This window comes from Mustela putorius, unplaced genomic scaffold (assembly GCF_011764305.1).
Source record: "Mustela putorius furo isolate JIRA1106 unplaced genomic scaffold, ASM1176430v1.1 tig00003899_pilon_pilon_pilon, whole genome shotgun sequence".
NCBI classification, from domain to species: domain Eukaryota; kingdom Metazoa; phylum Chordata; class Mammalia; order Carnivora; family Mustelidae; genus Mustela; species Mustela putorius.
In genome coordinates this window covers 1,226,896-1,251,285 of record NW_025422048.1, presented here as the reverse complement: position 1 = coordinate 1,251,285, position 24,390 = coordinate 1,226,896, and the positions used below count along the sequence as shown (strand labels likewise).

The 24,390-nt window shown below is 63.1% G+C and overlaps 1 protein-coding gene across 8 annotated transcripts; it reads right to left on the bottom strand.

Annotated features, from left to right (window-relative positions):
• Nucleotides 1-469: 469 nt before the first annotated feature.
• HCFC1 (host cell factor C1) lies at nucleotides 470-24,335 on the bottom strand. 8 transcript variants are annotated; one of them, XM_045068224.1, is made up of 27 exons: nucleotides 22,744-24,334; nucleotides 17,226-17,374; nucleotides 16,909-17,069; nucleotides 16,128-16,336; nucleotides 15,296-15,380; nucleotides 14,699-14,805; nucleotides 13,399-13,578; nucleotides 13,227-13,285; nucleotides 12,926-13,019; nucleotides 12,525-12,685; nucleotides 11,821-12,018; nucleotides 11,224-11,448; nucleotides 11,013-11,117; nucleotides 10,545-10,764; nucleotides 10,113-10,255; nucleotides 9,825-9,963; nucleotides 9,460-9,680; nucleotides 7,392-8,874; nucleotides 6,976-7,139; nucleotides 5,896-6,472; nucleotides 5,275-5,592; nucleotides 4,999-5,117; nucleotides 4,776-4,913; nucleotides 4,231-4,416; nucleotides 3,345-3,645; nucleotides 2,747-2,810; nucleotides 470-2,509 (listed from the first exon to the last, which is right to left on the bottom strand). In XM_045068224.1, the coding sequence occupies exons 1-27, from the start codon at nucleotides 22,934-22,936 to the stop codon at nucleotides 2,470-2,472; spliced, it is 6,039 nt and encodes a 2,012-aa protein (XP_044924159.1). In that variant the 5' UTR covers nucleotides 22,937-24,334; the 3' UTR covers nucleotides 470-2,469. The 8 variants fall into 8 exon arrangements, with proteins under 8 accessions (XP_044924159.1, XP_004780757.1, XP_004780755.1 ...); XM_004780700.3 differs by having other exon boundaries at nucleotides 5,896-6,469; nucleotides 12,926-13,285; nucleotides 22,744-24,335; XM_004780698.3 differs by having other exon boundaries at nucleotides 12,926-13,285.
• Between the last annotated feature and the right edge of the window lie 55 nt (nucleotides 24,336-24,390).

The window sequence follows — 24,390 nt, the reverse complement described above, 5'->3', positions numbered from 1 at the left end:
CTGAAGCCTGACTCACATGCACAAGGGAGCCAGCACTGAGAGTCCCTACCGCAGCACCTGTCCGTTGCAGGAACCACCTGCGGGTGATACACTCTGGGGGACCTGAGCTCTCATCGGAGAGTCCGGCTCAGCCCTTCCCGCCTGTCCAAGGAGGCCAGTGGCTGGTGACCTGCCAGTCCTTTGTCCCAGTCCCCCGTCCTCTGCGTGGGGAAAGGAGGGCAGGGGATCTGGTCTCCACACAAAGAACCAACAGCAACTGCCCAGAAAGCCCCTTGGCCTCTACTCCAAACCAAGGCTGCTGTGGGACGTTTCGTGGGGAACCGGGTGCTGGCCTCAGTCCCCAGGGCTGCGGGCCTCAGTGGAGCCTTGAACTTGCAAGTGAACCCTGCTCACTGCCCTTAGAGCAAGAGGCTCCCAGGGGCTCCCTAACTCCTCCCCGGAGTCCTGGACACAGTAAATGAGCAGGTGGTTATTTCAAAAAAAGTCTTTTAATTGTTCAAAATAGCACAAAACGACATCGCACTATGGTAATATTGAGTCACAGGGTTACTCTACAATAGATGAACGGCATACTGTTCTCAGAAACGAGAGAAATCAAAGGGCGCTCAGGAGGAGGGACAGGGAAACAACAGGGCCAGGCGAGTGGGCTCCAAGGTGACCGACTAAACATGACATTTTCCACAGCGAAGTATACTATAATACAACAAACCAAAGGCCCCAGAAGGTGTGGGCCAGTGGCAGGGGTCTGCAGAGGCCGGGCCCCTCACCGCAGCTCGTCTCCAGGCCAGAGACTGGGGGATCTGAAAAGACAGGCTGCTCGCTGGAAGTCCTTCGGCACGACCTGCTGCTAAAACTTGTCAGTGCCTAAAGCTCAGGTGTGGGGCAGAAAGCAGAAAGCAGTCTCCCAAGCCACACTAAGAGCCCTCGCCCCCCCCCCCCGAGTCTGGGCCTGGGGCCACAGAACGGGTGACCGGTGCTGTCAGCCTGCATTTTCTCTATGGCCTCTCCGGGTGCCCCGACACAGCCACTCTCCCAGGCCGCGCTGCCCTCCTCCCCTCACCCCACCCCCTCTGACACGCCCCTGCCTGGAGGAGGTGGCTGCAGGAAGCGGCAGATACTCTAAGCCAATGTGCCAAGGACGGAGCCTGGGCGGGGATGGGGGGGTGGGGGGGGGTAGGGAGTCGTTGGGGGTGGGCTGGGGGGGCAGGAGACGTTGAGGGCACTGTGAACCCAGGACCTGCTCCTCTGCAGAAACCTGACTTTAGGCTCCAACAGAGACTCTCCAGCTGGATCACCCACGGGAGCAAGGTTTGACAGCTCAGCCCTCCTCTATCCCAGGGGCCTGGGGACAAATAAAGGGAGCAGACAGCAGGAGCCAGCAAGAGGCATCAGGCCAGGCAGCCAACGCCAGGCCCGCAGGGGAGATTCCACGCCTCTCCTGTGCCAGCTGCCCCCAGCTTTTCTTCCAGAAAGATCCCTGCCAAGGCTTTAGCCAAGGAGAAAAAAGTCAAAGTTAAAAAAAAAAAAAAAAGAAAACAAAAAGGAAAAAAAAAGGTACACATTCTGTACACAGCTAACAACAACAACAAAAGAAGGGACAAAACCCCACACGCTAAGGCTAAAATTACAATAAAAATGTCAACTTCATCAATTCCAACTTAAAAAAAATACAACAAATGCAGCAGTTGGTGGTGTGGCCCCTAGCCCGGACCCAGGGGCCAAGCCAGGCTCGGTGGGGGCTACTGTACACCCCGCTGGGAGCCAGGAGATTTGCAGAGAACACTGCTCGGGCCACCGCGGGCTCATTCTTCCCCTTTCTCTCTTCCTTCCTAGCTCTCTAATCGCGAAAGAAGAGGGACAGGACAGGGGCTCGGAGTACGAAGGCCGTTGAGACGGGTTGGATGAAGCTGAAGCGCAGGGCCGTGCGGCGGCAGGATATGCAGAAGGAACCAGGTGGGCATCTAGTGCTCAGGTGCCCGCCAGTCCTCTGGGAGCAGAGGCGGGGGAGGGGAGCTTGGGGTGGGGGGGGCGCTCTTCTGCTTCCATGCTACAGCCCCTCCCGCCCTTGGCTGCCCCCTCAGAACCAAGGTGACCAGCTGCCGGAGGCACGTGCATCCCCGTCTCCGAGGCACATCTGCTTCGTCCAAAGCCTCTGTCTAGCTCCCTCGGAAAACGGGGCCTGCTCGGCTCCCAGAGGAGGGGCCGGCGGGAAGAGGGGAGGAGGGCGCAAGTCTCGCTTGCTCACTGCTCTGCCAGATCCGCGTTCTGCTTCCTCCCACAGCAGCGGTGCAATGTGCTTTCTTGCGATTATTTTAAAAACAGAGAGGGAGAGAGAATGAGTGGCGGCCAGTGGCTCCTGAGGGTGAAGTGTGAGCGCCGGGTGGAGGACAGGGGGTCCTGGCAGGTGGCGTTCCTGAAGCAGAAGGGGGGGGGGTCCAGCGAAGGGTTCAGGTGCAGGGGCGCTGCCTCTCACTGACCATCTGCCTTAGATTTCTTTGGAGCGGATTTCCTTGGAAGGAGCCAAGAAGAAGGAAAGAGAGTATCAGCATGGGTCCCGACGACACTGGGAAACCACGCGGCGGGACTCCCTGCAGACCTCCGGCTGGTGCCTCACACGCACTCCCACCCCATGTGCAGCCCCTCGAGGCTTTGGAAGGGACGAGCCACACTGTTTCTACTGCTGCTTCCTCCCAGTAGCTGTCTACCCTCAGCCTTAGAAAGTTCCAGAAAGGGGCTTCCTGCTTACATTTCCGGAGAGGACATGGGCCGCTTGCTGGCTGGCTTGGCGCCAGAGCTGTCTTTACTGGTTTCTGAAAGGAAGAACGGAGTGGTAAGCAGCTCAGTGAGGTGGGCCGAGTGGCCGACTTCAGCCGCACAGTGGCCCACAGGCCAAGAGGCCGAGAGCAGAGGGGACAGGGACACCGTGCCCACAGCCTACAGAAGCCTGCCGAGCGAAGGCCTCTCCTATGTGTGCCACCTCTTCCCGCAGTAGCCCGGGCCTGGGTGCGAGACGCTCACCGTTCTCCCTGGTTGGCCTCATGGGAACTGGAGTGAAGCCCGACAAGGCACGCTGGGGCGTCCATTCTCCACCCTGCGCCCTGGACTTGGCCTTGCCCTGCGCCTCCGTCTTGAAGTCCTCATGCTCCCCCGTCTCACCTCAAACACCCTTGGCCGGCTTTCCCTGAACCCGCAGATGAAGCGAGGTGCCCCCCCGCCCCGAGACCCCTCCATAGCACCCATCCTAAGTCATCTCCCCCAACCGTGAGGCTCTAACGTCCAGCCTGGAGCGAGGTCGCCCCACCTCACGTGATGCTGGCCCCAGGAGCCTCCCACACGACACCCACCTTGCAACCACCTCACTTGGGTGGCTGGGCCATAGCCCTTCTCGTTGCGGGCGGCGATGCGGAAGATGATGGCGGGCTTGGTGGTGTAGTCGATGTGGGCGTTGGAGAGGCTGGACGACTGCACCAGGCAGGACGGGCTGGGCCCGCAGTACACCCGCATGAAGGCCAGCTGGGCCGGCGTGGAACTCTTGGGCTCGCCACCGGCCTGCGAGCTCTGGATGGCCAGGTACACCGAGTACTCGATGATCTTGCCGGAGGTCACAGACGGCGGCTCCCAGGTCAGGTGCGCACCATCTGGACTCTAGAACCAAGGGGCCAGAGGTCAAGCCATGCCGCCTGTGGCCTCTGTGACTCTCTCCCTCGGCCTCTCCGGGGACAGAGAAGTGGGAACACTTTGTGGCTCCCCAAACTGACTGGTTGTACCTTAGCTCTTTTCCTGACACAACCGAGCTCTGGGGACATGGCCTCGCCAGCCCCGGCCCGGGGGGTCAGTCTGACCGAATGACGAAGTAACACGAACGGGGGCTCAGAGCACCGCCTCCCTTCACCTGCTCTGCCACCGACTGTGGGACTTGGCCCTGAGCCTCTTGGTGCCTCAGTTTCCTCAGATCCCAGACCTCCTCAGGACGTTGAAAGATTGGATAAAGAAAACACATTGAACGTGGCAGGTAAGAGACCCTCAGTGAACACTAGCTGCCACGTTAGAGAAAAGGAGACCGAACATGGGGAGGGAAGGAACGGACTCTCGTCAACCCAGCACCCGGCGACAGGACAGAAGCTGCAGCTCAGACCCAGCCGGCCCAGAAGGGAGTGCCTGGAGGACAGGCTTGGGCTCGGCCTGCTGAATTCCAGCTGGGCACAGGGTCACCCCCATGGCAAGACTCACTTTGCTGATTTTAATGGCACAGGGGGCCCCCGGAAAACCAGGCAGACACGTCTTAAAGGCCGAGATCTCGCTGAAGGGTCCCCGGCCGCAGGCATTGATCCCGGCCACGCGGAACTTATAGGCTGTGCCCGGCTGCAGCTCCTGCTTCTTCAGCTGGTTGTAGTCGGGGACGGTGCCCGAGTCGTCCTGGGTACAGAGGCCGGGAGGACAGGAAGAGGGAGAGAGAAAAAGGTGACCTAAGCCCCATCGCTGAGAGAGCAGCTCTGGGGTTGGGCTCCAGGGCCGGCAGCACTCTCCCATCCTGGGGATGGGCCAGGAGGGCAGCAGTAGGGACAGGGGACTGATAATAGGCTTTGTGGCGGCTCTAAGGGCCCTGGGAGAAAGAGGCATGTGGAGAGGATGCCACAGGTGGCTGTCCTCCGGCTAGCCCCAAGGCAGATGGTGCCCTGGGGAGCTTCGGAAGGCGCCGTGAGCCCCAGACACCTGCCTCATGGCCAGCCCGCCCCCGCCCCCGCCCAAGGGCACCGGCTGGGGGGAACACTTACGTCAGAAGGGATAGCGTCATCTGGTGGCAGAAAATAGTGTGTCACCATTACATTGGTACCCTTAATGACCCCCACATCAAACCACTGGTTCTCCTTCTTCACAGGCGCCTTGCTGGGTGGCGGCGGCAAGTCTGGCTTCTGAGAGACGGAAAGGAGAGCTGAAACCCTCGGCCTTCGGGCCCCGGGCGCCGCACCTCTCAAAACCCCGCCACACCAGACTCACCACACCCAGGGACTCGATGCCATTGGCCACTTCCGTCAGGGTGGCCGCGGCCTGCAGCTTGGCGGGGCTGGCTACCACCACCGGCTGCGGAGCCACAAACGTGTTGGACGGAGCCAGGCCTGTGAGGCAGAGAGACATCCTTGGGGGGCTGGCCCGGAGAGCCTGCTTGTGCGCGGGGAGCTCCTCCCCCTCAGGCCAGACCACCCCGGCCACGTCTGCGGGGAAGGGCCCAGGGGCTTGGCCCCCACCGGCGCGGCGCGGCACCCTCGCACTCACTCTCGGTGGCCGTGGGGGGCAGCAGGGCCACGGTGCTGGGCACGGCCGCGGCCAGCTCGTTGAGGCAGTTGCCCTCGATGGCTGGGTCGTTGAGGCTGTCGGCGGGGGCCAAGGCCTCGGTGGGGAGGTGCTGCTGCTGCTGCGCCTGCGCCTCCTGTAGCTGCTGCTGCTGCACGAGCGCGGCCAGCTCCTGCTGCGTCAGCACGATGGGGATGGTGGCGGCCTGGCCCTCCTGTCCCTCGGCCGACAGGTGGCCCAGCTCCGCCTGCGTCACAGCCGCCGCCGCCTCAGATGTGTCCATGGGCTCCCCGGTGCCTGCTCCAGTGGGGGCAGGGACGCCACTCAAGAGGAGCGCCGGCCCAGGCGGCCCAGCCCCACGCCCCCGCCCTCCCTGTCCTGGCCAACTCGGGCCACCCTGGCAGGGAACCAGGCCCCCTCTTCTCAGGCAGCCCGCTACCTCCCAGCGCAGTGGCCACCTGGTCGGGGCCGTCAGTGGGAGGCCGCAGAGGCCCACCCCGGCCTTGCTCCTCCCGAGGGGCCCACCTTCCCCTCAGGGCTCCTGGCCGGCCTGGCCGGAAACCGCCGCAGTCAGTGCTCAGCTGCCCCTCCGCCAGCACCTACCCATGACGGCCTGTTGCGCTGCCTGGAGCACTGCCTGGATGGCCAGGGCCTGGGCCTCCTCCGTGGCTGCGGCCTGGGCAGCCGCTTCAGCGGCAGCAGTGACCGCCAGCTCCTCGGGGGTGAGCCCCGTCACCATGAGGGTGGTGGTGCCCGCCTGGGCCTCGGCCATCAGCTCTTGGGGGAGGGCCAACTGGTCTACGTCAGACTGTGTGGGTGGGGGCGGCTGGACCACCACCGTGGCCACCACGGCTGAGCTGGCAGGCTCCTGGCCCGGAGACGGGTCCCCTGTACTGCTCAGATCCACGGCGGCCTGGAGCTCAGGGGTCTGGGAGGCTGACAGGACCTCGGCGGACTCCCCCAGCAGGGGTGTAGAGGTGGGCTGCAGGAGTTGCCGTGGCGGCAGCTGCTGGCGAGGCCCTGGCGAGGCCTGGAGTTCCTCTGGGGGCTGCAGGATGTCAACAGCAGAGAAGGGCATGTCAGAAGTTTCTGTGTTGGCTATGGTCACTGTTATCGTGGCTGGGATGGGGACTTCGGTGGTCAGAGCCCCTGGGGTAGCCTCAGTCACTGATGAGATCTTCTAGAAAGGGAGAGAAGCCCCCGTCAGAGGGGAGAAAAGAGTGGCCAGAGCCGGGCAGCCTTCATCTTTCCCCGGAGACCTGGATTTTCACCGTCCACGGCCAGCCTCACCCCACCTGATTAGGAGCGCAGCAGGTGACCAAGCCATGGTGGGGGCGCACAAGACGGGAAACCCTTGGGACCCTCTGGCTGATTTTCACCCATCCTCAGAGAGGTATCCCGGTCTAGCCAAAGAGACACTCTGGCTCCTGCCGGGTCACTCTCACTGGTTATAGCCAAATGACAAGCCTCCAAGACGCTGGGGCCTGGAAGACCCCTGCCTCCTGCCCAACGATGCCCCAGGCAGGTCTTTTATGGTCAGGAAGAAGGACTCAGGAAAAGGGATGAGGAGCAGTCCAGCGCCTGGGGCAAGGGCGACACCTGGTGTCCAAGCCTGGAACCGCACGGACCAGAAGTGCAGTGGGCAGCAGAGAGGTGGCACAGGGTACCTCCGGGGGTTCTTACCGGCACCGAGGGGCCTGGGACGGGCGTGGACTGTGTTACAGTGGTCACAGCCCGTGTCAGGGTGGAGGACACGGTCGTTGTAACGGCACTGGAGCTGGTGATGTTCACATTGTCACCCTGGGTGCTCTCCGCCTCTCCCTGGTCACTGGCAGCTGGTGGGGGATCTGGAAGGGAGGGGAGCGAGCAAAGAGAAGTGTGACAAGTACTAGGCCAGCAGAAGCCCCAAGGCCTCTAGCCAGCTTTGCCCCCAGGGGACACAGTTTCTGGCAGTACCCCAACCCCTGCTGGGACACAGAGCCCCAAGAACTCTTAACTACTGGCTTCTAGCCGGGCGGCTCTTCTAGTCACCGCTCCCCTCAGCCTCTGAGCCCAGGGCTCCGGGAGACAACGCACGCCAGGCCAGTGTCTTTACTCACCTTGGTTCGAGCTCATGTTGGAGGTGACGGTGGTGGCTGTGTGCGTGGTGCCTGTCTCGTGCGTCTCACAAGGCGGGTTGGAGCAAACCCTCTGCGTCGGGAACGGAGCCAGCAACGAGGCAGCAGCCTGGGCGGCAACGGCGGCCGGTGCTGCCACCTCCAAGCCGGACTCTAGGGTCCTATGGGAGGGAACGGTATCGGGGAGCAGGGCGCCCACACCGACTGACATGGTGGTGCCAGTAGAAGTGGTCTGGTGCGTCTCGCAGGGGCGGCCGGCAGGGGGCTGCTGTCCGCCCTCAGGCTGGCCTGCACTCCCACCGGAGGTGGCGGTGGTGGGTGTGTGCGTGGTACCCGTCTCGTGGGTCTCGCATGGCGGGTTGGAGCAGACCCGCTGGGCACTGCCTGCGTTCGAGGTAGTGGCGGTGTTGGTGGTGCCCGTCTCGTGGGTCTCGCAGGGCGGGTTGGAGCAGACTTGGGTCACGGCGGCTGAAGGGCACAGCAGCGCCTCCAGGGCCGGCACAGTCACGGTGGCGGTGGCGCCTGGTGAGCTCTCGTATGTGGGCATGGGGGTCCCCCGGGCCTCGCCAGGCTCCCCGGCCCCCATGGCAGAGCGGACCGTGGTGGGTGTGTTGGTCGTGTGCGTGTGGTGGGCCTCCAACTGGCGGCCGATGGACACCAGTGGACTCAGGCCAGCCACGGGACTGTCCTTGCTTCCGAGGATGCTGGCTCGGACCTGGCCGCTCACAGGGGCCAGCTGCATGAAAGCTGAGCACGGGGCTGCGCCAGTGGCCATCACAGTCATGGTGGCGCTGGTCACGCTGGTCTGGCGGGTTTGGCACAAGGGCTTGACCGACATCTGGGCTCCCTCTGACGCCCCAGCAGCCACGCCAACCCGGAGCACAGCGGGCGCGGTGCCGGCCATGCAGACACGCCGCACGTCCCGCTGCTGGCCGGCGCCGATGCTGGACATGGCGGTGGTGGCGGTGCTGGTGGTGCCTGTCTCGTGCGTCTCGCAGGGCGGGTTGGAGCAGCTGTGTGGCCCAGCCATGTTGGACGTAGCGGTGGTGGCTGTGTTAGTGGTGCCTGTCTCATGCGTCTCACATGGTGGGTTGGAGCAGACGCGGACCACGCTGCCGTTCTGTGGCCCAACCGTCGAAGTCACGAGGGAAGCAGCTGCCTCCTGTCTGTCACAGACGAACTGCACGTGGGCGGGCTGAGGCTGCCCCCCGAGGTTAGCTACGACAGTGGTGGTGGCCGTGTTAGTGGTGCCCGTCTCGTGCGTCTCGCAGGGTGGGTTCGAGCACACCAGGGTCACGGTGCCTGGCTGTACCTCTCCCTGGCCCGAGTCAGCGATGGTGACCGTGGCCGTGGGCTGTTCTGTAGTAGGTGAGGCTAGAATGGACACAGGCAGGTCGTGCACAGGCTGAGCCTCGACACCACTGGGTGCCGTGATGAGAGTCACCTGGGTCGGCTGGGAGACAGGCTGGGGGAGAGAACAAATGGGAAGGGTTAGGGACCACTGGCTCAGGTTCTAAAGCAACAGCCCCGGGAAATATCCAGGACCCGTTTTCCCTCTGAGGTCCAGACACTGAGTGGCTCAGGGACCAGGTTAGAGGCACGGCTTTGCCTCCAAGACCATGGAGACTGGGAAGGGGCTGTGGGGTTGCGTCAGCGGCTAGGGCCAGTCCTTGGTCATGGAGGGAGCCCCGCTGACCCTGTACCTAGACGCTTCGCCACTTGCATGAATTCAGCTTAAAATGTATGAAGAAAGTGAATACTATGCACGCAAAAAGAGAAACCGTTGAATCGTCTACGTTGTAAGAGGAAACGTCTGCCCCGCGTTCAAAATCTAGAACCGCTTAAGACCTAACCTGCTGACACGACAGTCGTAGTGACCAAGAGCCACAGCGGTACAAACAGGGAAGCGCCCCTGCCCCTCCCCCAGGCCACACAGGTGAGGAGAAGAGGGCCTGGACCCCAAGTAGCAGAGCAGAAGCCTTGGGCTGTGGCCCATCCGTGCGCACGCGCACACACACGTGCATACGCACGCGGAGGCCGGCCATTGTACCTGCATGGTGATGGTGGGGGTGCTGAGCCCACCGGCCGCCGTCAGCGTGGTCTGAGCTGCCGACACGGTGATGGCAGTGGGGTTGATCACTTGGCTTGAGAGGGTGGCGATGGTGCCCAACGTGGTGATGGGAGTGGCCAGGGAGGCGCTGGTACTGTGGCCTCCGGCTCCGGCAAGGCTAGTGGAAACGGTGCCTGTCACTGTGCCGAGGGTTGTGACGCCTGGAGGGGGAAGGGGCAAGGGTGGGGTGAGGCCCGTACCTGGGGCCTTCCCCCTGCTAGCAGCTTTTCCCTCTGGCGGGGACAGGACACAGGGACAGGAGCACACCCCAGGGGAGCGGCAGGCCCGACATCTAGGCTACGCACCTGTGGTGCCCTTCACAACCAACGTGGTGACAGCTGGCTTGACGGCAGAGACAGTGACTGGAGTGACCAGGCGGACACCCCCCATGGGCACGGTGCGGAGGATGGTGCCTGGCTGTCCAGGGGCCCCCTTCAGCACCACCTGTAATGCCAGAAGAGAGCGCCCCTGTGTCACTCCAAGGCTGCCCAGACCCTGTGCTGCCCCCTCCCGGGCCCCTCAAGAGGACGCGTGTGGCCTGCAGGGACCCTGGGCTGGATGCTGGGGCAAGGGACGGGCCGGGCACACCTCACCTGAGTCACTCCTTGCTGCCCGTGCCCAGTGGCGATCTTAGGGACAGCGGTGATGATTTTGGCCGGCGCTCCAGTTCCTGAAGTCATCACTTTGGTGGTGATGATGGTGATAGGGGACTTGATGCCAGGACTGCTGGTCACACCTGGGCAGGAGAGGGGTCGTTTGATCTCAAGGGCCCCTCGCCCTATTTCCCTCATACTCTCTTGCAAGCAGTGCCTCCCACCCACCACCCCTCGATCCAAACCCGGTACTGATTATAACCATGCCCCTGCCACCTCCCTACAAACGTGAAGCAAGGGGCAAGGAAAGGAAGAGAGGAGAAAAGCAGACCCCTAACCCTAACCAAGAGCGCGCCACAGCCCGACCCCCTGCCCGTGCAGCCTTAGCCTCCTGACGAGGTTCCTCATCTGGGGCCCGAGAGAGGCCCCCACCTGTGGCACCAGCCTGCGTGATAATGGCCGACATGGGAATGGTCTTGATGATGGTGGTCGTGCCAGGTTTGGTGGTGCTTGGGGACACGCTGCTGATGCCCAGGATGGTGGGTTTAGTCCCTGCCCCGCTGGCCTGCGTGGTAGTGATGATGGTGGTGGGTTTGCCGTCTGCTGAGGTCACCAGCTTCAGGATGGTCCCGGCCGGCAGCGGCCCTTTGGTCTGCAAGAGCAAGACAAGTACATGGATGGCACCATCGCCAGGATGGGCCGCTCTCTACTGGTGGCCCGAGGGGCTCAAGGAAGGTTCCGAAGACAGGGAGAGGCGGGACCAAGCCCTGGGACGGTGTGAGCTGCAGAGTGTGAAGAGATCTTCCCTAGACAGGGACAGGGGTTCAGCCCAGAGCCGCCCCGTTGTCAGTCAGGGGCCCAGAGCCGCCCCGTGTCTGAGTCTGGGGCCCACAAGCGCACCTGGATGATCTGAGTCACTGGGCCCGTAGATGCCTGGCCCGTGACTGCCGAGGTCTGAACCGGTTTGGTCTGAACCACTGACATCACTTTGCCCAGGTTGGAAATCTGAAAAGGAAAGGACAGGGCAAGGAGTGATCTGGAAGCCCAGCAAGAGCACAGCCTGGGTTGGGCCTCTCCCGTCACAGGCAGCCCAGTGGCACCCGTCACTCACCAGAGCACTGCCTCCCGGGACGGAGATGGGGCTCTTCACCAGGGTGATGGTCTTGGTGACTCCACCCACCACGGTGGTCACCACCTGGGCTTGCTGGGCCACTGTCACAGTCCCGGACTTGTGGACCGTGATGATGGGGCGGGTGGATGTGTTGGCAGCGGAGGAGACCGACGTCCCCACCTGGGCGGCTGCGGTCTTCAGCATCCGGGTGGCGGGGTTGCTCACCTTGAAGGGGCGGAGACGGGCCATGAGCGGGACAGAGAGGCCGCGCCCCCGCCCAGAGTGGCCAGCAGGCCCGCGGCTCCCTCCCCACCTGCTCATCTACCTGCCCGCACCCACCCACCTGCAGAACGGCTCATGGTGGTTTCCCTTTCCGTTAGTGAAGCAAGAGAGGACACCGACAGTGCACGCCTAGCCTATGGCTGTCATGGCCCCCATGGAACGGCTTGTTCCACAGTCCACGGCAAGCAGTGAGGAGGGGCCAACAGCCCCACAGTTTGCTCCAAAGCCCGGAAGGGGTGATCACTGTCTTACCCCAGTGCCCAGAGGCCCTACCCCAAGGCTGCTGGCTCAGAGCCGGGCCCGAGGCATACTCACCATGACCGGCGAGGAGGCCACCTTTACAGTTGCCGGGAGGGTGGTGGTGCCAGGGGTCACGGCCACGGTCTTGACGATGGTGGTGCCTGCTGGGACGCTCAGCACAGTGGGCGCCGAGGAAGGAGGGATCTTCTGTGTAGCGGCAGCGGCGGCTGCCAGCGCAGCCATGCCACTCATCTGGGGGCTGCTGCCGATCACCTGCAGGGGGCATGGGGTGCATGAGCCCGGGGCAGGGGAAGGCAGCAGAGACCTCGGCAGAATCCAGCTCAGCCCAGCCTAGGGAGCCTCCCCCCGGGGCCCAGCGTTCCTCCCGGCAGCACCTCTAGGCTCCAGCCTGGCCTCCTGCCACCAGCCAGGTGCGGGAACCCAGCAGCACGCGTCTGCCAGCTCTACATCTTTTCTGAAGACCACGAAGTCAGACACGGCTCCCTCCTCCTGGCCTGGGGTCAGACCCTGGCTGGCTAGATTCTCCCTTCGGGCTTCTGAACAAGGAAGTTCACGTTCAAGATGCCCTTGCGGGAGCCAGATGCACACAGCAGGGAGATCTTTTTGAGGCATTAGCTTATAAATTTTGATTAACTCCGTAATGACAGGTGGCCTCCTCAGTGCTCCGCAGCCAAGAAAAGCCCTGGCTGGGGGCAGCGTTGAGCCCTGTCAGCGCCATCGATCACCAGGACGTCCCGCCCTCTCCAACGGCTCCTCACCGTCCCCTGGGCACTCTGCGTTGGCACAACCATTCGCACGCCTGCGGGAAGGGAGGTCACGGTGACGGGGGCTTTCCCAGCCTGGCTGGCAGGTCGCATGGTGACCAATGGGGTTCCTGTTGTCGCCTGAGGACCGGTGACTTTGAGAACAGCAGGCACACCTGGTGAGGGAAGCAGGGGGCCTTTGCGGCGTCCCGTGTGCAAACGCGAAGTGCTTCCGCGACCCGTTTGCGCATCAGGTCTGGTCCTCCCAGACCCATTCAGGGACGGTGCCCGCAGGTATGGCCGAGCCGGCGCTCGTGACCATCAGGCATGTGGTCCTCGGCAGCCCTCAGTGCGGCTCACCATGTCCCTGTGGGCTAGACCCTGCCCTCAGGCCCAGTGCTGGGCCCCCAGCTCACCTGGAGTCCTGGCTGCGGCGGGCACGGAGATGGAGCTGCCAGGCACCGTCGGCAAGACCTGGATGGTGGTGGTGGTCGGGGGCGCGCTGGCAGCCTGGGGCAGGAGCGTGATGCCTACTTGGGTCAGCGGCTGCACGGCAGGTGCGGCTGCTGCGGGGGCAGGGCTCTTGGGAGGGTTGGCAGGCACAGACGGGACTGGATTGGGTGTGGGGGAGGTGGCGGTAGCAGCCGTGGCAGGAATGTCATATTTCTGGAGCTGCAGAAGGTAACTGTCGGCTGTCGCCACTGCCCCCCAGCTCACCTCCAGGGAGTTCGTGTTGGCTCGTACCAGCTGTACCCGGGCCGGGGGCGGTGGCTTTTCTGGGAGAGAGCAGAGCCGGTGAGAAGGGGCCGCAGCATTAGCTCCCCCCACAACCCCCACTCCGGGCTCAGCTGCACAGGGGTGGCCTATGGCCCCGACCCAGATGCCTTACCTGTCTCCAGGTACCAGAGATCCTTACAGCAGACCTGGTTGTTCCAGGCCTTTCGGTAGCCATCGCGCCCACTCCATATGTACAGGCGGGTGTTGATGGCCACGGCACAGTGGCCAGCTCGGGCCCGAGGGATATTGTCCTCCAGCGTGTCCATCAGGATGGTCTCCCAGGCCATGGTATCTGGGGAGGGCGGGAGGGGAGGTCAGCAAGGGGACAAAGGAACCCGGAACCCCCAGCGGCCCTTTGGCCTTTCGCTGTCAGGGATGGGAAATTAAAAACCAGGAAGTCATCAAAGATTTCTAAATTAAAAACAAACAAATGGAAAATAACTCAGTATGGCAAAAGGCCCGTGGAAGATGAAATTAGAAACCACAAACTACAAACTGGCGGGACTGTCTGAAACGCACAGCCAAAGGTTTCACTTCTTGCACATCGAACACAAGAGCCTACAGAAAGAGACGGGCAAAGACGAACGCGAGCTACGGAGAAGGCGACAGGAGGATCTAAGGAGAAATACATACCCTCACGGAAAACAAGAGAAACACAAACTGAAACCACAAGGCGCCTGGCAGTTTGGCTCCCGCACCTACTGCAGCCAGGGCTGGGGGGCGGCGGGGGCGGCTGTCACCTCTCGGACCCGCCAGAAAGAGGGCGCAGGCACCACCGGGGGCACCTACATGGCTGCGGCCTCTGTGGGACAGCTTGGCAACGGCCTTCGGCAGCGTCTCTACCTCTAGGTGTTTACCCTTCAAATGCACTTGCACGTGGGTGAGAACAGTGCAAGGATACTCACGGAGCCGCGTCTGTGCAAGTTTCAACACCTGGACAGCAACTCAAAAGAATGAGGCCGCTCGGCGTGCGGGGACGGGAGGGGTCAGTCTCCGAGACGGAGTGCACCCCCGAAAGGGCTGGGCTTGGCGCAGCACTGCGGGGAGCAGGCTGCCATCGTGTGTGTTTAGAAAGGAGCCCGCCGACGATGCTCGTATAGGCAGAGGAGTCCCTGCGGGGCGGGTGACAAGCCACCAACGTGGGTGCCTCCACAGAAGGGGCGGCAGGAGGGAGGCTCTGCCCCGTCACGCGTTTGTACTTTCGGAGGCTGGGCCGTGCGAGAGCCTACTCAAAACCTGAAAGCGGGGGCACCCCTCCGAGCGCTCTGGCCAGTGGCTACTTCTTGTGGATTCTAGAGGCCCGGCCTTAGAAGCAGCTTCGCTCCCTGCACAGCCCACACAGCTCTCGGGGCTGAGGAGGGCCGGCCTCCCGCAGCCCTTCGCAGGCCACGCTGAGCCCGGGGAGGCCATACCCAGGTTGAGGCAAGCCAGTGTGTTGGTACACTTCCACTCCTTCTCGTGTGTGGCCACTTTGACGTCATCCATGACGAGAGGCACCCAGCCACCAAACACGTACATTCTGGGACGAGGGAGGGAAGAGTAGGAGACGGTTGTGGAGGAGGTGCCAAGCTAGAGGCCACCTCTTCCATCCAGAAAGTTCTAAATACGCTTGGTCCTCCAGCTCTCCCCAGGAGTGTCCCCCAGGACGTGTGGACGCTCTTGATGCGGGCCTCTCCGTGGTGGCTCAGCCCTCACAAGAACTGTGTCACCTCTGCCACGCGGCGCTGCTACTCAGCTCATCTAAAGCTCACCGCCGTCCCCATCGCTCTGATAGGCGCTTTGGGACCTTGGCGTTGACAGACGCCCTGCTGCTCATGGAGAGGACCTAGAACGGCCTGCGCCCCTCTACCCCGAGTCTGTCTTGGTCTCCCGGGGTTGTCATGTAAAGACGGGGCTGCGGCAGGCCAGCCCAGCCAGAAAGAGGCCTCCCTGGGCCTCAGGAAGTGCAGGAACAGAACAGAGGCCTGTGGGGGCGGGGCGGGCCGGGTGGGAAGACGGCGGCCACTCACTTGTTTCCGATGGTCGTGGCTGAGTGAAGGCTCCGAGGGAGAGGGGCCACCCCGCTGAGACTGGGCTTGTTCCACGTGAGAGTGTCTGCGCAGAGTGATGGACAAGGGATGGTTACTACACAAGGTCGGACGCGGGCCCTCGGCCCTGCAGGACCTTCCCCGGATACAGGGAAGGCTCTGGAAGGCGGGTGACCACCAGGTCCAAAAACTCCGTGCCAGGCCTCCCCACGGCCCCCAAGAGGCCTTCTGGTCACCGGGCTCCAGCATTTCCCGTGCTCCGTTCACTATCCTGGCAACCGCTGCTCTCAGGGCTCTGGTACGAGCCAAAGGTGCACTCCCAGAGGCACCGCATTTGCCACCCTGCTCACCCCAAAACACGTGTCTGTCCCTGCCACCGGCGCTGCCAGGAACTTCGCTCTGGGGAAACGGTTTCCTTTGAGAGCCAGCACTGACCTCCAGGACGCCGTGCCCCCGCAGAGATGTGTCCTCGGCTGTCCAGTGCCCTCGGCCTTCCTTCAGGCCAAAACCTGACCTCCTTTCAACCACTCCCGACCCTGAGTGAGCCTCACCCCGGCTATGGGCCTCTCTCAACACCCCATGTGACCACGAGAGACCACGGCGCGTCATTCCCGCTACAGGCTGATCCCTGACGAACTGACAGGGATGGACGCTGCCTCATGCAGCCCATTCCAGCCTAGAAAAGGCCCTTACCCCCTCACCCCGGCTCCCAGCCTGCCCCTCCAAAGTTGGAGGGGTGAGCGGCACGCTCACCCTGTCTCTGCGTGCCGCACCCAAGCCCAGCGTGCTCCGAGCCTGCCCTCCCGCAGCTTACCGATGTCCAGGGTCCAGAGGTCCCCCAGTCTGCAGCCGCTCATCCCTCCGTAGATCACCAGCTTGGACTTCTTATTGTCCTTCTCAGTGTAGACCACAGCAGTGTGTGACTCCCGGGGGGGAGGCAGGACACCATACGTGATGGGGATGTCCCAGGCCACCACGCCGGAGCCCGGCCGCAGTTCCAGGATGTACAAGTCGTTCAGGTACCTGGAGGAGGAAAGGCAGTCACGGCAAGCCCCCCGACTCCATGCGCCAGCGGCCTCAGCACCTTCCAGGGGCAAAGAGCAGACTCCCTGGGAAACAAAGGGGAGCTAGGTCCAAACGAACTCCAAGTTCTTCTCCCCTCAGCCCTGAGAAGTGACCACCAGAAACTCCCAAGGATGAGAGTCCCAAGGATGAGCGGGAGCCCGAGAGGAGCCATGGGATGGCATGCCGCTGGGCCGCCTCACACACGAAGCTGGCCATTGTACTAGGGCCTCCTGGGGTCAAAGCAGGAGCCCATCTGGGACCACCTTCAGCCTTTAGCAAGGCACTCGGTCACCGGCCTTGGAAAATACCACCGCTAAGTCTGCAGGCAGCAAAAGCCGGGAAGGCGAGCGCCAGTGCTAACGCGGTGGGAGCAGGCACCAGCCTAGGGCAAGGCGGGGCTCTATGGTTTCCAGACCTCGGAGGCAGAAAGGCCCTACCCGGGCAGGGAGCGTGACCCTCTCGTTTCACGGAAGAAAGGGATGAGGCACGGCCACCCTCAGGACTGCACACGGAGAACGACAAAGCCTCACCTCGGAATGTTGTTCTTGGGGTCCTCGCTGTCGTTGGCCAGGCCCCCAAACAAGTAGCACTTGTTGCCCACAAGGGAGAAGCTGTGCCCAAGCCGAGGACATGGGGGCGGCCCGTTTTTGGGCGTCTTTGCTTTGAGTCTCTTCCATTCCCATCGGCTTGCCTGCAAAATCAAGACTTGGGGGTCGAACCCAGGACGGGCTGGTCTCTGTCAGGACCCCAGGCCATTTATTGTGGGGGGGGGGGGAGGCGGCGGGGGAGCCGGGAGGGAGGCCCGGGGCCACCGCCGCAAGCAGGCGAGCATGCTGCGGGCCGCTACCTGGAGCTCGTAGAGGTCGTTGCTGTACTTCCCATACTCCACCATCCCGCCGAACACCAGCAGGCGCGTCCCGTCGCACACGAAGCCGTAGGCCGCGCACCCGGGGGGAATGTCCCCTCTCACGGCTGGGATGAACCACTGGTTAGTCGCTGGGCAACGAAAGGAAGCAGGCGTCAGAACACTTCAGGAAGCCTTCGGAACCAGAACCCCAGTCCTCTTACTCCCCATATCCAGCAGCCTGCGAAACGTGCTCTGAGAAAGGGGGGACCCCCTCCAAATAGCCTGCAATCGCCCGGCTTCTCATCAAGGTCGTCTTTTTAAGCAGGAAGTCACTAACCAAGATAATTCGTTAGCTTCTGGGAATGCAGCCGCTGACTTCCTTCCCCTACCGCTCAGGGGGTCCGATATTGGAACACAATGTCCGACACCCGAAGCGCCCCGTCGGGGGCCCTGTGTGCCTCTTCTGGGGGTGCAGGGCTACACCTCTAAGTGGCCGGAAGCGAGACCGCGGCCCGCCGGTGCCCTCCTTCCCTGCAGGCGCTGGCGGCCGGAGCCGGAGGTGTGCGGGTGAGGGAGGCCCATCAAGGCAGCCCGGCCCACCGGCTGAGAAGGGGGGCGGGGGCAAGAATCAATTTCTGCTGGGGTCTCCTGGGAGACGGGCCATGCCACCCACCTTTACCGTCACGTCACACCCATACCAATCTCAAACATTCCTGAAAGCCAGAAGTGGTGGCTGCAAGAAAAAGCTTCCCCCAGATCCACACCTCTAAGTGAGAGTGAGGACACCACCACCTCAGAAGAGGGTGAAGGAGAAGCCTGCCCCACACCCCCACGCCACTGCTCCCCTCACTTCAGGCTTGCACCCCGGGTTCAGCTCCCCGCGCGCCTGCCATGCCAGGGCCTCCCAGAAAAAGCAGAAGGCACACATCCTCCTCAGAATTTTGAGGGATCCTTTCCATTACATGTTACATAAAGAACCGTCCCTAAACGACATGCCACACTCACTCCCAACACCTCAAACCGTGTGCGGCCACGCCCGAGCATGATGGGGGCGGCCCTGGAGTCTAAGCGGGCATTAGGATTGTCCCGGGGGAGCGCCTTGGGGGGGCCCCAGCTGCCCGACTGCTTCTCAGCCTTTCTGGGAGGGCGCGTACTTGGGTCACTGACACATCTCCCCTGCACACTAGGTGACAAGTCCCATGTCCACGTCAGCCAAAGGGCCCGCCCCCATCTAAAAGCACACGATGCCTCCAGAGTCACAGCCTTTCCTGGGGTGGAAGAGCCCCGTTGCTCCCGCCTCCCCACCTGCAGCAGGTTGATCTGGAACAGGCTGTGATCTTGCCCTGCCCCACCCACCCCTCCTCCGAGGTTCAGCAGAGTCACCTGGACTCCAGGAGGCCCAGCAGCAAAGCCTCCCCCGCCTTCCTGGTAGAGGGGCGGGCCCGGGGCCCCAGCTCACCACCTCACTGTCATGCCCACTGTGAAAAACAGACTCAGACCGGCTCCGCCTTCAGCCCCCGTGGGCACACTGCAAGACACGGAGTTCCCTCCCAGCTACGCAGGAAAAAGCCGGAGGAAGACCTGGAAGCTGCCCGGGGCCAAGCCCCCTCCGTGGATGAAGGAACAGAGCCCAGGAGGGGAAGTGACTTACCTGAGGTCACAGAGCAAAAAAGAGACACAGGCAAGAACCTTGTCGCTGACTTCAAAGCCATCGCCAGATACTTCGCCAAGGGCCCCACGTGCCCGGAGCCATGGGCCGCCCTCTCACCTGAGCACCCTTGGGGCTGCCGCTTGTGGCTACAGGGCCATCACAGGGCCACTAGTAGGGGCTGCGACAAAGCCCCACGATCAACTAACTCACGGCCTGCCCGTCACGCTCTAATCAGTGGCCCAGCTATCCAGGCTGGAAGGAACCAAACCGGTGCTGTCTCAAGAGCTCACGACCACCACCTCCTTTAAGAGGAGCTGATCTTGTTCTAGAACACTCGGGGCAGGGGCCCGCCACACCGCTGTCAAGAGCCAAAGCCCCGTCCCGCCCGCGCGACGGCACAGCGCCACCTCACGCACTCGCATTATCTCCAGCTCATGGAGTGGGGCACCTCGAGACCCAGCCTCCAGGTCCCGCCTTCTCCGTCCGCCTTGGCCTGTCAGTGCGCTCGGCTGGGAGGGGGCTGGGAGGAGAGGAGGCCACCCGCACACAGGACCCTCCGTGGGACAACCCAGCAAGCCTGAGAGCGCAGCTTCGGGGTCTCATCCGCAGCCGCAGCCCTGTCCCCACGCACTGCCTCCATCTGTGGTGGCTCCCATCAACCCCTACGTGTCACCCCGGGAGACTGGGCCACATAGCTGGGCACACGCAGTCCACCGGTGGCGTCGGCTCCGCTCTGTCACGCCAGAGCGCTTCCTGCGTGGCAGACGTGGTGCCAAGCCTGGGGTGGGGATGCACAGACACGCCCGCCCTCGCCCGCGAACCCCCAGTAGAGCGGGAAAGTTGCTGGGCCCTCGGCTCCCGGCAGTGACAGCGCGCGTCTGCAGCAGCCGGGGCCTCGGGAGCACGGAGCGGGGCGGCGCGGCAGACGGGGCTTCTCAGAAAAGGCGAACCCAGAGCCAGACCTCGGAGGGCGGACAGGATTTCCTGACAAACGAAACTAACGGGGCCGATCCGGAAGTGACTGCAAGAGGCGAGTTAGAAGAGAGGAGGTCTCCGGACGGAGAGGAACGGATTTCCGAGGGGCCGAACCTAGCGGCCAGAGAGCTAGAGGGCAGAGGTCGGGAAGGTGTTTCAAGGTGGTGGCCTGGGCCCGTTAACCGAAGGAAGAGACAGCCCAACTGTCTCCACGAGTATCTGTACCCCAAGTGCTCCTGTATGACCCTGCCACCAGCTGGCAGGGTGACCCTAGACTTGTCACTTCCCCTCTCAGACCCCGCTTTCTCATGTGCAAAAAAACAAGGAAGTTCCACTAGATGTTTTCAAGGCTCCTTGCGGCTGTTCAACAGTCGCCAGACGTTAAAGAACCACTGAGGCAGACCAGCCACACCCTCCCCTCATGGGGACACAGCCCACCGTTAGGGCTGGCTCTGCTCCATAATCCGCTTTGCTACCCTGAGATAACATTCCTACAACCTATAGCAGCTACCCCAAGACCTCCCAAAGGCCAGTCAAGTGTCCAACAGCCGCTATGATAGTTGTCGCCAACGAGGAAGGACACACACCCTTCGAGCATCACCTCCAGATCCCTGAGCTAACCAAGACAGCCAAGTGCTTGCACACGTCCCGGACGCGCCCCCTGGGGCCATTTATCTTGGCAAGAGGGAACGCTTCCAGCCCGGTCAGCTCTCGTTCCAGAAGGTCTCTCAGCCCAGAGAAGGGAAAGTGCAAGAGAAGAGGCATAAGGAAGGTCTACTGTGCCCTGACTTAAAACAAAACAGCGGGGAGCAGACAGGCAGCTGTCAAGGCCAACGGCGCGCAGGCACCTGCGTCTGTGCCCCCAGTGGTGGAAGAGGGGCCACACGAAGCCCCATATTTGCAGAGAAGAAGGCAAGAGCCCCACAGCTACGACAACCATGAGCAGATGCCACAAGCAGCACAGATTCTGGCTCTGGTCGGACCCCGAGCAGATGCGCAGGGAGGAGTGCGGAGGTGTCGTGCTAGCGGCTCTCCTGCGGGAGTGGACGGCGCCTTTTCCAAACCGCTACCCTGGAGGAACCCGGGGCTACGGCCCTTTGGATGGCTGGCTACACTGTACTACGGGACACAACCTTGCAGATGGGGAAGATGTCAAAGTGGCCAGTTCGTTTTCATAAACCAGCAAATATGCAGAAAGCCCTGGCAGCAGCGGACTTCGGAGCTGATGGTAATTAGGCCCCTGCCCTACTTTCTAAAATTGTAGCTCCCTGTTAAGGAATCGGCTCCAAGCCTTATGAGAATAAAGTCAGTCCAAGCAGTTTAGAAGGTCCTGCTCCGGCCAGCGGCCTCTCTAAAAACAGCCCCGTCCCTCAGCCCTACCCTACTGAGCTAACGGCTGCCACCGCAGCTGTCGCAGCTGGCACAGGGTGCTGCCAAGCAGCCTGGCCTCACTGGAGGCAACAGGTGCTGAGCCCCGCAACGCAAAGGAGCACTAGCAACCCACCAGCGTTTGCAAATCAACTTGGTAGGGGCAGTACCGCGCATGGAGCACAGAAAGCCGCGCTCTCTGCCTCAGGAGAGGGAGATGGCAGCACCCAAGCCTCACGGCGCTAACCTCCTTCTCCCTTGGGCGCCACCCCAGAGCAACCTCACAGCTAGGAGGCCCTGCTCAGATCGAAAGACCTGGCACTGCTAGAACCCCGGGAAAGAAGAGGCCCGGAGCAATGGGACCGGGCGGGATGGGGGGGGGGGGGGGGGGGCGCCCCAGGCCACTCAGACGGGAAGGCCTAGCCCTGTGTGTGGGCGGTGCCCACGCAGCCGCCCCGGCCTTCTCCCCCCGGGGTGTCTTGGTCTCTCAGCACCACCCCCACCGCAGGGAGCACGTCTGGCCCCTCCCTCTGAGCGAGGTGAGGGGCCCTGGGCCACTGCCCCTTCAACAAGCGGCCACAGGGTGTGCAAAGCTGGCCAAACACGCCACCGTGGGCAAGAGGCCTCCGGAGGATGCGGCCCAGTCCCAGAGCCTGCGCCGTCGCAGGGTTCGGGCTGCTCGCAGCTCGCCGTGTCCGCGGGGCTCAGACTCCTCTCAGCCCGCGGGTCTGGCGCCCGGGCTTTGGGGCAGGTGAGGCGAGGGCCCACCTAGCCCACTAGGGATGGCTGGACTTCACCGTCTACCCTGCAGGGCCCTCGGGGAGGAAAGGCAGCGGCCGAAAAGTCGAGCACTACAGACGTGCGCGGCCAAAGGGGGAGCCGGCCTCGCCGCCCTGCCTGCCCTGCCTTCCAGTGCCCAAGGCTCCCGCACGCGCTCCGCGGCGGTCACCCAGCGGGGGGCACATCCCCCCCGCCGGGATTAGGGCCCTCAACTCTGTCCCTAATCCGTAATCGAGAAGCTGTCATTTCCCCAGAACAGGCGTCAACGAAGAGGAGCTGAGCAGGCGCAGAAGGCGGGAGGGAGGGGGTGGGACTGTGCCTGCGCCAAAGGGACGCAGCCGCCCGCCCGGCGGGGTAACGGCGTGTGCCTCAAGTCAGCGCCGGCGACGCCCCCGCCCCCTCACCCACCGGACTCGAGAATTTCTCCCGCATAATGAGAAGCACTCCTCAAAGACCCGAGCGCCCACGGGGAGGGGCAGGGGAAGGCCGGGAGAAGAGGAGGGAAAGCAGAGGAGCCGGGCGGAGCCAAGGGTCGCAGCTCGGAGGAGAGCGCCGATCAGTGCGGAGGGAGAGGGAGAAAAGGGAGGAGGGAGAGCAGGCAGGAGGGGAGGGGAAGAGAAAGGAGTGTGGGGGGGGGGGAAGGAGGGAGGAGGGAGGGGGAGGAGAAGGAGGGAGGGAAAAAGAGGGAGAGGGAGGAGATGGAGGGAGGGAAAGATCCCAGGACCCAGCGGGCTTTGCACTCACCCGTGTTGTACACGTGCAGTTCGTCCACTATCCCCTCGTTGCCGCCGCCAAACACCACGATGAGTTCCTTGATGGCCACGGCTCGGTGGCCGTGGCGGGGCCGGGGCACTGGACCCGACCAGCCCACCACTCGCTTCCAGCGGGGCTGCAGAAGCACCGCTGGCGAGTTGGCGGGCGACACGGCCGAAGCCATAGTTCCGGGAAAAGCCGTAGTCGGAAAAAGTCACCAAGCGAGAAGGGAGCCCCCCAATTCCTCTCACACACACCCCCTTTCGTCTAAGGTAGCTCTCACGGAAAAGCGGTTCCTCACACAGCGGTGGACGGCTCCATGGAGGCCGCCATCTTAACTACCCTCCTTCCCTTCGGCTCTTCCCCTTCTTCTAGCTCACCCCGTCTCTTCAAGAGCCTCCCGAAACTTTCGAACGCCTAGCCCCGAGAAGCTGGAGGCCACCAAGTCCCGCCGCCCCGACTACTCGCTTGGACTCTCCCGCTTACAAGCTCGGGCGGGAGGCCCTGGGAGCCGCCATCTTGAGCCGCCTCTCTCTCCTCCCTTCCTCAGTCGTAGCCCTCCCCCGCCGGAAATGGCGGAGCCCCGGCCCGGTTCCCACACCCCCCAAGTCCCCTGCACTGGCCGGCTTCCGGGGCGGGTGGAAAGGAGCCACAAGCACCGCGGTTGTCTCTGCCCCGCCGGCGCTCACACCACAATTGTGGGAGCCGCCATCTTGAAACCGTCCCGCTTCCCCGCCCAGCGCTTAGTGCAGCCGCCGCTCCCGAAACAGCCTCGACACTCGTAAATGACAGAGGCGCGCCGGAGGCCGGTGGAACGAACTCGAATTCTCGGGAGCTGCTCGGAGACCCGCGCCGTACAGCTCGTGAGGTCTCGAATGTCTCCCCCGAGTCCGCCTCTGCTGCTCAGACTGCGCCTGCCGCCCTGGGAGCCGCCATCTTGAGACTAACTCCCCCTTCCCCCCTATTCTCTTCCTCCTGGGTCAGTTCTTCCACTGCAAACCAAACGCAAAGCAGTGTCCAATCCTCGCTTCCGTCCTTATTACTCCTTCCCACAGGAGCCGCTCCAAAGAGCCAGAGTTAGGCCCCGAAGTGGCAACTGTACGGCAGCAGGAGCGGTAACGGCAGGGCGCTCATGCCTCCTCCCTGGGAGCCGCCATCTTGTGTGAAGAAGTAACAACTAAACATGGCGGCAGCGGCGGTCGGGCGAGGGGGCGGAGTCGGGCGACGTCATCGTCTCACCCCCCCCCCACCGCCCCCGCCCTCGCACGGCTTCTCCGTGAGCTGAGGCCTCTTAAAGGATCCCTGCGCTGCCCCGCGGCGAGGGCCCAGGTCCGCCGCGCGTTGAGCTTGGGTTCAGGACGCTAGCGGGTCAGGCGCAGGCGCGCCCAGCCCCGCGGCCCAGCCCCCCCATTGCGCCCTCACGCCTCCGCCCTGGGAGCCGCCATCTTGCCACTTCCCCTCGCCCGGCCGTCCACGGGCGTCAATAGCGACTTTCAGCACAAAACAAAGATGGCGGCTGAGGCATCTGGTGAATGCCCGGATGAGAGTGCCTCGAACGAACTGGGCCCCGCCCCCTTGGGAACCGTCCCCCCAGGTTGCTGAAGGGAACACACGCCCGAGGAGTTCCCTTTAACTAGC

Bases quoted from the DNA above. Each gene is read 5' to 3' on its own strand.
- HCFC1 (XM_004780698.3), bottom strand. From the start codon at position 22,936: ATGGCTTCGGCCGTGTCGCCCGCCAACTCGCCAGCGGTGCTTCTGCAG. The intron at 11,118-11,223 runs GTGAGTGACGGG...TTTCCTTTTCAG, and splicing joins TCCCGGGAGGCAGTGCTCTG to ATTTCCAACCTGGGCAAAGT. The intron at 10,256-10,544 runs GTGGGGGCCTCT...TCTCCTGCCCAG, and splicing joins CACGCAGGCTGGTGCCACAG to GTGTGACCAGCAGTCCTGGC.